The sequence below is a fragment of the Ascaphus truei genome, chromosome 14 (genome assembly GCF_040206685.1).
Source record: "Ascaphus truei isolate aAscTru1 chromosome 14, aAscTru1.hap1, whole genome shotgun sequence".
In the NCBI taxonomy this organism is placed as follows: domain Eukaryota; kingdom Metazoa; phylum Chordata; class Amphibia; order Anura; family Ascaphidae; genus Ascaphus; species Ascaphus truei.
This window is the reverse complement of record NC_134496.1, coordinates 4,263,563-4,276,767: the sequence shown is the minus strand read 5'-3', so window position 1 is coordinate 4,276,767 and position 13,205 is coordinate 4,263,563. Positions and strand designations below refer to the sequence as shown.

Here is a 13,205-nt window from a genome sequence, read left to right as displayed (position 1 = left end):
AAGCGACACGTTCTGTCTGAAATGTATAAACTTGAGGAGAAAAGCCTTTCGGAACGTCATTTAAGAAAGTACTCCACAATTTTTGTCTACGACAGCCACTTGTGCTGAAGCAGGTATATCCTTAAAACCTATTATAATATAGAACATTTTTCAAATATCTCCTGGGGCTGTGGTTTACAGCCTCCCCTCAGGGGATCCCCAGGCAACATATTTTAGTACTAAAAGGGTGTCTACAAACATAAGAATGCACTTAAATGCCGAGATATGAGCAGAGTACTGCTGGCGCTACGCCAAGGAGACGGCAAAAAACTCCAGCGCTGCTCAGGTATGTCTTCAGGTGTTGGTAGCAACAGCTCATGTAGCCAAACTGGTTTGGGGTGAAAATACAGAAAATAAAAAATGGTACTAATAAAAACAAGCAGCCGAGAAATTTCCAAACCTTTGACACACATCAGACTCTTAGCTATTTTTTTAATAAGATGTACATCTATCTGCGTATTTATTATGAAATTAACCTTTTTCATCAAAACATTTTAATGGGACAAACAAGACAACTATTTAAACATGAACTTACAGGGTAAGAAATAACTTGACTCAAATGGTATTGAGCTAGATAACACGGACATATTCATATGTCAATAAAGCCCTTAATATCTTCCTTTTATGCTTAATGCACTGGCTTTATTTTATTACAGTGCCCCGAATGGCAACAATAATATATATGGTTGACAGTATAAAAGACAAAAATGTTACCAGACATGGATCCGGAGAACAGACAGCACACAGCCAGGTAAATGAAAAAACTGTATTCATCTCAGCAATACATGGCACTGCATCCAACATTTCGGTCAGCTCAACGTGACCTTCCTCAGGGATGTGCAGTGAATGAGTGCCAGTGACCCACCATATATACCCTTGCCAATCATACAATTCATGCAACTCACCCGTGTAGGAACCAGCAAAGCCTGCGAAAACCGCATGTGTAAGCAGTCTGTGACACGCAAACGACCCATGTCCCTGAAGTGTTTCGCAACTGGCAAGCATTTGAATTCTTGGTCATCAGTATTAGCCAGTAGAGCTTTTCTAATTGTAGAGCGGTGGATGGCTATACGTTCTTTCAACATCCTTACCGTTTTGCCTATGTAATAAAAGGCCACAAGGGCATTTGATCAAATAAACTACAAATTTGGACTCGCAGTTAAGGAACTGTTTGATTTTAATGCGTGCTCCACTGTGCGGATGGCAATATGATGACCCAACCTGCATAAACTGGCAGTTGGTACAACCCCGGCATTTGTATGAGCCGGGTTTTTGTGTCAGCCATGTTTTGGATGATGAATACTTATCAACCGGATCAGCTTGCGTGAGCAGGTCACCAATGCTTGGGCCGCGTCTAAAGCAAAAGAGTGGAGGCTCATGAAATATCGGCCCTATTTTATCATCATTCGCCAGAACTCGCCAGTTGTTGCGTACACTTTCTTGGATCACACTTGATGCCGTACTGTATGTACTAACCACATTGAACCTGTTGGCTTTAATATCCTTAGGGCGAGTACTGAGCAGTGTATTCCGATCAAGTCGCTGGACACATTCTAACGCCATCTTCACGTCCTTTTGGCAATATCCTCTATCAAGGAACCGTTTTGCCATGGTTACCAGCGCATCATCAACTTCTTGGGGATCACTAGTGATTCGTTTTACTCTTAGGCTAAGGCCCCGTTGCACGCGTCCGCACGGCTGTCTTGCTTGCCGGCGGCGCGTGCAACTCACTGCACCGCGAAATGCGGTCTGCAGGAAACTTTTTTCGGAGCTGGGGGGCGTGACCAAACGGGTCGGGTGGGCGGGGCCATGACGAGGGGGGGCGCGGCCATGACGTGGGTCCGTGTGCTGGAGTGACATATCTCCAGTTTAATCGGGTGCTGTAAAGTCCCGTCCCGTCCCCCGCCCCCCCCCCTCTCCCCCCTCAGTTTGCCCTGAAGCGGGGCCCCGTCCCCCAGGCCCTGCATGTAAATACATGTGTCCCGCTCCCCGCAGCCTCCCTGCTCCCCGAAGCCTCCCCTCCTCCTCTCATTGCCAGGGGTTCCCCCATCCCGTGCATCTGCTTACACTGCAGACTGAGGCGAGTCAAAAAGCCGGCAAAAAAAAAAAAAAGGCCGCCTCCCTACGAGCTCCTTCCCTGCTCACCTCCTCATTGGCTCACTCGCGCACCACGTGACGCGTCAACGCTCCACAACACCTTCTTCTGGTAGCGCTGGCCGGCTGACACGTCACAGCACGTAGTGAGCCACGGAGGGAGGAGGCAGCGGGGACCAATGGATTGCAGGTAAGGGGCTGGTGGCGCACGCACCACCGGACGCAGCAGGACCAAGCCCTTAGAGTCTGCAAAGGACTACTCTGACTGCTGAGGCAGGATCTACACTGACAACCAGGGACTCTGGAGGCATCCTCCTCAATGCCTTAGGCCTCGGCCATGTTACTTGCTTGCTGGCGGAAGCGCGCTGAGGCGCGCTCCCGCTCAGCACTGAGCCCCTACAGCCGCAATTAGAGCGGCTTTAGTAGGGGCTCACCTGCGCTTCCGCGCGCTTGCGGAAGCGCAGGTCTTAGGGGAATTTAAAATTCCCCCGCTTGCCGGCGAGACAGGCCGGTCACGTGAGCGGTTCGCCCAATGAGGGCGAACCAGCTCCGTGACGTCACTGGCCCGCCCACCGACACGCCCCCGGCCAGTGACGCGCCCGCCCCCTGCAGGCCCGCTGACGGCGCGTGCGGTAAGCAATCGCAAGGCCAGGGAAAGCACCCGCTTTCCCTGAGCCTCAGCGCGCCTCAGCGAGCAAGCAGGGAGCATGGACTCAGCCTTACACTGCTGGCTGTTTGGGAGTTTTTAATCTCTTTTTTAAGCATTTGTTAATAAAATGGTGTAACACTATATTTGTTTTTTCTCCAAGTTTGAGATATCACCAGGAAGTCTCCCTTATCCCTATTGAAGAAACACTGATTTATGTAAGTGTATTTCCTATCAAGTTTAACCAAGGTTTCTTATTGTATTTTAAATATTTCTGATTGTGTTTTTTTTCTTTTATAATTTCATGTGTCCCGGAGTTAAAGTGGAACCACGCGCCGGGGAATCCTTTTCTTTTATGACTATTATACAAGTTTATTTGTATTTATATTGTCAAATAAAAAAGAAAAAAGGGTGAGTGGTACAATTGACTGTACTCCAAAGAAAATTCACTTAAATGCACACTACCTATATTTAAAATGTAACTTTTAATGTTATATACTTATCACACATTTTCTTTGGTAATATATGTTTTAACTATTAAAAATAAATTAAATAAAGTCACTCATGCTCCAAGAAAGCCTCTCGTGTGTAAATACTCCAATGTACCATTGACACTGGAGTGTTAGAGGCTACAAAAGGTGCACACAGCCAGGGTGAGCAAAATAAGCCCACCACTTAACTAGCTAGCCTGATGGACTAGTAAATGTAGTAGCAGCAGGGATGGTATGCCATATAGCTTAGAATAGATGGTAAATCCAAATGTTCAGTGCCAATATGCACCAGAAACCATTACCGAACTGCTACACTAATTTTTATATACAGGGCTAAGCTAGAATGAATTGCTGACAAACACTGTATTAAAACAATATCATCACGAGAGGCTTTCTTGTAGCATGAGTGACTTAATTTAATTTATTTTTTAATAGTTAAAACATATATTACCAAAGAAAATGTGTGATAAGTATATAACATTAAAAGTCACATTTTAAATATAGTTATGATTCACTTCAGTTCACAGTTGAACCTACTTTCATCTATTATCAATTACAATTAATTTTTTTAATTTCACAATTAGTATGGTTTAGTCGATCACTCCCCAATCCCTCTCCTTTTGCTCTATATTGTCAAATACACACACACGGGATGGGATCGGCCACCACCCTTTTCTTCCCAAGTCTCTGGAGATGTGAGTGTCCCGCTGTGCTTCCCCTGCAGCTTGGGGAACGCGCACGCACGCACACAGTACATTTATTCCTATCGGATATACACGAACAGAACCAAAATAAGTTAAATACAACGGTAAAAACTTTCATTGACGAAACCGAAACGCTGGTCCCAGAACACACGTGAAAAAGATAAGAAACTCCATGTATTACTCCCTGGTAACACAGCTTATAAATAAATGGCACTTTATATAGAGTACCTCATATGTATAATATACCTTAATACTTTGTTCTACCATCCTACCTACAGCAGCAGCACCCGCACACACACAGGCACAGGCACACACACAGGCACAGGCACACACACAGGCACAGGCACACACACAGGCACAGGCACACACACACAGACGCACAGGCGCGCACACACACACACACACACACACACACACACACACACACACACACACACAGGCACACACAGGCACACACAGGCACACACAGGCACACACACACACAGGCACAGGCACACACAGGCACAGGCACACACACACACACACACACACACACACACACACCAACTTTAAGCATTAGCAGTGTCAAACTTAAACGGACCCAATCATTAGAGCCAGCATTCTTACATTTAAACGCCATTTTCGCGTCCACATTACATGATGTATGTATTTATGTGTGTATGTAGGCTTCCCGGGCAGACACGAAGCACACAGCGCCGCACACAGAGCCAGCGCCGCACTCACACCAGCACTCACACCAGTACTCACACGGTCTCTCCGAATCCGCTGCTCACAATCCGCAGCCTGGGGGACCCGGGAGACAAAACTCGCACCAACCCGCCGCAGCCCAAGGCCCGAGCGCAGCCAATCAGCGAGCACGAAAACGGCCAGCAACGCACCGCACAGCCAATCAGGGTCCGCGTATCGGCCAACGGTCTCGCCCTTTGTGGGGAATGTGCACGCGATCCAATTAGCAGCAGTGTGAGAGGGTTGGCAGCTGCGCGCCCTGACAGCGAAGCTGCGCGCGCCACTCAGCACTGAGCTCCTGCTTACCGGCAGTGAGCGGCCATCTTTTTTAACGTACATTTTTTATTGGAGTATTGGGGTACAGAAGGGGAAAAAGGGCAGGGAAAGCTGTTAATCATTAACACCGGGAGCGTAACCCAACGAATATTCGTAGTCACAGTATTACACGGAAATTATATAGATCAACCATTCGGGGGGGCGAGGGGACATCCGTGAGGGATAGAACACAACAACTAACGGGGGGGGGTAAGGGAAAATTATCACGATATTCTTAGACTACATCTCAGCACCCAGTCCCATTTCTATCTCCAAAATGTTTCCTCCACCTGGATCTTTCTAAATCTTATCTATTTTTAAAGCAATGCTAGCTCTGAATCAAGCCCTGCTCCACCCTCCTGTGTCAGCCAGGGCTCCCACACTTGAGCAAATGTATGCGATTTTTCCCGTAGATATGCCGTGATCCGCTCCATTTTCAGGATATGCTATATCCTGCGTTTGATAGGTAGTAATCCTGGGCAAGTCTGTTCCAAAACGCAGCGATAGACCATCTAGCGGCCATCAAAATATGTAATATTAGTTTGCATCGGTGTTTGGGTATGTTAGGAGGGGGTCTTCCCAATAGGGCCAGCCATGGGTCAGGGACCATTGTCGTATCTCCTAAGGAGTTGATGAGGTCAAATATTTGCCGCCAGAGGGGGGTTAAAACTGGACAGGACCATCAGATATGCAAAAGGGATCCTTCTCTATCCGCAACCACAGAAACATAGGAGGGATATATTGCTATTGATAGCCTGCAGTCTTATTGGTGTAAGGTACCAGCGACACATCATCTTATATGTATTTTCCTTTATGGTTCTACATATGGAACTGGAAGCCGCTGCCTCACATATATCGGACCAGACCTCAACCTCCAGGACTTCCCCTATCTCCTCTTCCCACCGATGCATATAGATAGTCTTTATATTAAGATCTACATCCAACAGGAGCTGCTAAATGGTTGAGATTAAACCCCCACCCAAATATCTTGAGATATAGAGCATTTCAACATAGGTTGCAACCGCCGGAGATGAGCTCGTGTGCTTTGTCATAATAAAATGGTTTAACTGGAGATATCTAAACACCTCTCCAGGCCGTAGATCAGCCTTCTCCTGAAGCTCTGGAAAACCTCTAATCTCTTTATCCGATACCATGTGCCTGATTCTAGTTATACCCTCTGTTTTCCAAGCTGCAAAACCGCCTTCCTCCATTCCTGGGGCAAACTGGGGGTGATAGAAAAGCGGGATCATACTAGAATTTTTTGTTAGTAAATCTATACTTAAATTTAAGCCGATCCCAAAGTGCCAGTGAATGTTTAATTATTGGGTTTGCTACTCCTCCTGTTGGTCTATCCTGGCTGTCCAGCCATAGCAAAGTGTCTAATCTTGCCGGGGCATAAACATGGTCCTCTATATCAACCCATGCTCTCGTACCCCTTGCTGAGTTCCAGAGGAGTAGCTGGCGGAGCTGAGATGTCTGAAAATATGGGCACAGCAAGACCTCCTAGCTTTGAGGGTCTCTGTTGTATTGTATTTAGAATTCTGGACCTTTTACCTGACCACATAAACCTAGCAATACTGCGCTGAAGACTGGTTATATCTTTATCTAGGGCCCAGACCGGGAGAGTCTGAAAGAGGTACATTATCCTGGGAAGGAGAGTCATCTTGACTGTCGTAATCCTACCTACTGTATCCAGGAGATACAATATCTATCCCATTCTTCTAAATCGTTTTTGAGCTTACGAATTTGTTGGGGGTAATTATATCTGTAGATTGTCTGTACGGATTTTGTAAGATTTACCCCTGGGTATGGTATATAGTTTGTGCGCCATGTGAAGTTAATAATCAGAAGTTTGATCAGGTCATCGGTCAAATTGATACTCAGGGCTAGCGATTTTGACCGATTGATTTCGAAGCCTGATATACTACCAACTTGCCCAAGGGCTAGAAAAAGGTTGGGGAGAGTAGTGAGTGGTCTAGTAATCGTCATTAGTTTGTCGTTAGTGAAGAACGCCACTTTATATTCTGTTTCCAACCTGTATACCCGACACATTGGGGTCTAGTCTCAAGGCGGCCGCCAAGGATTCAATAGAGAGCGCAAACAAAAGTGGAGAGAGGGGGCAGCCCTGCCGCGTGCCATTTGCTATAAATATGGTGTCTGGGAGGAGCCTTGCATTTCTAATCTGGGCACATGAGGCCTGATATAAGGTCTGTATACGTCTAAGAAAGGCCCCAGTGAAATCCATTTTAGTCAACACTTCAAACAGATATCGCCAGTCATGCCTATCAAAAGCTTTCTCAGCATCAAGTGAGAGTAGCATACAGGGGGTCTTCTCTATTTCACCTGTGTGGATTAGGTTAAGAGTCCTCGGGATATTATCTGGAGCATGTCTTGCCGGGATAAACCCCACTTGATCATGGTGCACCAGATAGTTCATATATTGTTTTAGGCGATTAGCTAGACTTTTTGCATATAGTTTGACATCTGTGTTTATAAGTGAAATTGGGCGATAGCTGGCGCAGTTCGTAGGGTCCTTGTTTTTTTTAATGTATTAATACAATGGTAGCTGTAGCCATCGATTGTGGGTCTGGTTCACCATTTAGAGCCATCGATTGTGGGTCTGGTTCACCATTTAGAAACTAATTTAACATGGTTACTAGATATGGGATAAGAATATTCGAGAATTTCTTATGGTAGGCCCCGGATAAGTCATCTGGGCCTGGAGCTTTCGATGCCTTCAGTTCCATGATGGTCGCAACCACCTCTTTTGCAGAAATTGGTTCATTAAGCTCTGTTCTATGGTGCGGTTTAAGTTTCGGCAATGGGCAGGCCTCTAGATAGTTATTTGTATCATTTCCTGGGAGGTCCACTTTTTCCCCCATCATATAGCTTTTGGTAGAAGCCATGGAACTGTTTCACTATCTGAAACGGGTCCTTGGTCAGCGTTCCATCAGCTAGGCGTATTGCCTGTATATTTTGTGTCGCGGCTGCATTTTTAAGGCGCCTGGACAGCATAGCGTGGGCCTTATTGCCTCTTTCATAATATTTCTGAGAGGTCCAGCGTGAAGCCTGTTCTGTTTTAACTGAAAGGCATAAATTTAGCTCCCCTCGGGTCTGGATAATCTCAGCCACCACATGCGCTGTGCTAATTTTATATACCGCCTCTAGCTCAGAAAGCTTATTTGTCACATCCAGCTCCCGTTTTGACCGGGCTTTCTTCCTTCGCGAGGCAATTTTAATAAACTTCTGCACCTTTTTAAAAACAATGGGACCACCACAGCATTAATCTTCCAACTGAAACGACAAAAACTAAATTTACACAACAGCAGAACCCCTATCTCCCTTTCTCCAGCAGAAGATGCAGCCAGAAGCTCTCCGCTCAGCCCAGACGACGACGTCGTAGATGGCCATCTTTAATGTGAACAAAACTAATTCATCTTTGTAAAATAATTATTGTGAGCAAAATTCAGGATAGCCCCTGCAAAATGCAGGGAGAGGTGGCAGTAAGTGGTGTGGGGGAAAGTCTCCTCTTTCCCCATTTTTTTAAACCATATTATAATCATTTATAGAGGAATATCTTCTGTCTTTTGTGGTGACTCCACATAACCAACTCTCACATCACATTGTTATATTGTGATATTCCTATAAATACATACCCTCCATCACATTGTTATATTGTGATATTCCTATAAATACATACCCTCCATCACATTGTTATATTGTGACATTCCTATAAATACATACCCTCCATCACATTGTTATATTGTGACATTCCTATAAATACATACCCTCCATCACATTGTTATATTGTGATATTCCTATAAATACATACCCTCCATCACATTGTGTTATTATATTGTGACATATTCCTATAAATACACACACTCCATCACATTGTGTTATTATATTGTTACATATTCCTATAAATACACACACTCCATCACATTGTGTTATTATATTGTGACATATTCCTATAAATACATACCCTCCATCACATTGTGTTATTACATTGTGACATATTCCTATAAATACATACCCTACATCACATTGTGTTATTATATTGTGACATATTCCTATAAATACATACCCTCCATCACATTGTGTTATAATATTGTGACATATTCCTATAAATACATACCCTCCATCACATTGTGTTATTATATTGTGACATATTCCTATAAATACACACACTCCATCACATTGTGTTATTATATTGTTACATATTCCTATAAATACACACACTCCATCACATTGTGTTATTATATTGTGACATTCCTATAAATACATACCCTCCATCACATTGTGTTATTATATTGTGATATTCCTATAAATACATACCCTCCATCACATTGTGTTATTACATTGTGACATATTCCTATAAATACATACCCTCCATCACATTGTGTTATTATATTGTGACATTCCTATAAATACATACCCTCCATCACATTGTGTTATTATATTGTGACATATTCCTATAAATACATACCCTACATCACATTGTGTTATTATATTGTGACATATTCCTATAAATACATACACTCCATCACATTGTGTTATTAAATTGTGACATTCCTATAAATACATACCCTCCATCACATTGTGTTATTATATTGTGACATATTCCTATAAATACATAGCCTCCATCACATTGTGTTATTAAATTGTGACATTCCTATAAATACATACCCTCCATCACATTGTGTTATTATATTGTGACATATTCCTATAAATACATACCCTCCATCACATTGTGTTATTATATTGTGACATATTCCTATAAATACATACACTCCATCACATTGTGTTATTAAATTGTGACATTCCTATAAATACACACACTCCATCACATTGTGTTATTATATTGTGACATATTCCTATAAATACATACCCTCCATCACATTGTGTTATTATATTGTGACATATTCCTATAAATACATACCCTCCATCACATTGTTTTATTAAATTGTGACATTCCTATAAATACATACCCTCCATCACATTGTGTTATTATATTGTGACATTCCTATAAATACATACCCTCCATCACATTGTGTTATTATATTGTGACATATTCCTATAAATACATAGCCTCCATCACATTGTGTTATTAAATTGTGACATTCCTATAAATACATACCCTCCATCACATTGTGTTATTATATTGTGACATATTCCTATAAATACATACCCTACATCACATTGTGTTATTATATTGTGACATATTCCTATAAATACATACCCTCCATCACATTGTGTTATTATATTGTGACATATTCCTATAAATACATACCCTCCATCACATTGTGTTATTATATTGTGACATATTCCTATAAATACATACCCTCCATCACATTGTGTTATTGTGATATTCCTATAAATACATACCCTCCATCACATTGTGTTATTACATTGTGACATATTCCTATAAATACATACCCTCCATCACATTGTGTTATTATATTGTGACATTCCTATAAATACATACCCTCCATCACATTGTGTTATTATATTGTGACATATTCCTATAAATACATACCCTCCATCACATTGTGTTATTATATTGTGACATATTCCTATAAATACATACCCTACATCACATTGTGTTATTATATTGTGACATATTCCTATAAATACATACCCTCCATCACATTGTGTTATTATATTGTGACATATTCCTATAAATACATACACTCCATCACATTGTGTTATTAAATTGTGACATTCCTATAAATACATACCCTCCATCACATTGTGTTATTATATTGTGACATATTCCTATAAATACATAGCCTCCATCACATTGTGTTATTAAATTGTGACATTCCTATAAATACATACCCTCCATCACATTGTGTTATTATATTGTGACATATTCCTATAAATACATACCCTCCATCACATTGTGTTATTATATTGTGACATATTCCTATAAATACATACACTCCATCACACTGTGTTATTAAATTGTGACATTCCTATAAATACACACACTCCATCACATTGTGTTATTATATTGTGACATATTCCTATAAATACATACCCTCCATCACATTGTGTTATTATATTGTGACATATTCCTATAAATACATACACTCCATCACATTGTGTTATTAAATTGTGACATTCCTATAAATACATACCCTCCATCACATTGTGTTATTATATTGTGACATATTCCTATAAATACATAGCCTCCATCACATTGTGTTATTAAATTGTGACATTCCTATAAATACATACCCTCCATCACATTGTGTTATTATATTGTGACATATTCCTATAAATACATACCCTCCATCACATTGTGTTATTATATTGTGACATATTCCTATAAATACATACACTCCATCACACTGTGTTATTAAATTGTGACATTCCTATAAATACACACACTCCATCACATTGTGTTATTATATTGTGACATATTCCTATAAATACATACCCTCCATCACATTGTGTTATTATATTGTGACATATTCCTATAAATACATACACTCCATCACATTGTGTTATTAAATTGTGACATTCCTATAAATACATACCCTGCATCACATTGTTTTATTAAATTGTGACATTCCTATAAATACATACCCTCCATCACATTGTGTTATTATATTGTGACATATTCCTACAGTATAAATACATACCCTCCATCACATTGTGTTATTATATTGTGACATATTCCTATAAATACATACCCTCCATCACATTGTGTTATTATATTGTGACATTCCTATAAATACATACCCTCCATCACATTGTGTTATTATATTGTGACATATTCCTATAAATACATACCCTACATCACATTGTGTTATTATATTGTGACATTCCTATAAATACATACCCTCCATCACATTGTGTTATTATATTGTGACATATTCCTATAAATACATACCCTCCATCACATTGTGTTATTATATTGTGACATATTCCTATAAATACATACCCTCCATCACATTGTGTTATTATATTGTGACATATTCCTATAAATACATACCCTCCATCACATTGTTTTATTAAATTGTGACATATTCCTATAAATACATACCCTCCATCACATTGTGTTATTATATTGTGACATATTCCTATAAATACATACCCTCCATCACATTGTTTTATTAAATTGTGACATTCCTATAAATACATACCCTCCATCACATTGTGTTATTATATTGTGACATTCCTATAAATACATACCCTCCATCACATTGTGTTATTATATTGTGACATATTCCTATAAATACATACCCTCCATCACATTGTGTTATTATATTGTGACATTCCTATAAATACATACCCTCCATCACATTGTGTTATTATATTGTGACATTCCTATAAATACATACCCTCCATCACATTGTGTTATTATATTGTGACATATTCCTATAAATACATACCCTACATCACATTGTGTTATTATATTGTGACATTCCTATAAATACATACCCTCCATCACATTGTGTTATTATATTGTGACATTCCTATAAATACATACCCTCCATCACATTGTGTTATTATATTGTGACATATTCCTATAAATACATACCCTCCATCACATTGTGTTATTACATTGTGACATATTCCTATAAATACATACCCTCCATCACATTGTGTTATTATATTGTGACATATTCCTATAAATACATACCCTCCATCACATTGTGTTATTATATTGTGACATATTCCTATAAATACACACCCTCCATCACATTGTGTTATTATATTGTGACATATTCCTATAAATACACACCCTCCATCACATTGTGTTATTATATTGTGACATATTCCTATAAATACATACCCTCCATCACATTGTGTTATTATATTGTGACATATTCCTATAAATACATACCCTACATCACATTGTGTTATTATATTGTGACATTCCTATAAATACATACCCTCCATCACATTGTGTTATTATATTGTGACATATTCCTATAAATACATACCCTCCATCACATTGTGTTATTATATTGTGACATATTCCTATAAATACATACCCTCCATCACATTGTGTTATTATATTGTGACATATTCCTATAAATACATACCCTCCATCACATTGTTTTATTAAATTGTGACATATTCCTATAAATACATACCCTCCATCACATTGTGTTATTATATTGTGACATATTCCTATAAATACATACCCTCCATCACATTGTTTTATTAAATTGT

At 40.3% G+C, this 13,205-nt stretch overlaps 1 protein-coding gene across 3 annotated transcripts in view; it reads right to left on the bottom strand.

Annotated features, from left to right (window-relative positions):
- SEPTIN2 (septin 2) overlaps window positions 1–4,881 on the bottom strand; it is a 49,493-nt gene extending 44,612 nt beyond the window's left edge. Inside the window, exon 1 of one of the 3 annotated variants that reach the window (XM_075569555.1) lies at window positions 4,722–4,881. Coding sequence is in view for 1 of the 3 variants with exons in the window: in XM_075569554.1 (XP_075425669.1) it covers window positions 945–1,060 (116 nt within the window). In the remaining 2 variants the exon portion in view is untranslated. Of the gene's footprint in view, window positions 1–944; window positions 1,076–4,709 lie in introns of those variants that run through there. The other 2 variants (XM_075569557.1, XM_075569554.1) reach the window with 2 other exon arrangements.
- Window positions 4,882–13,205: the final 8,324 nt, after the last annotated feature.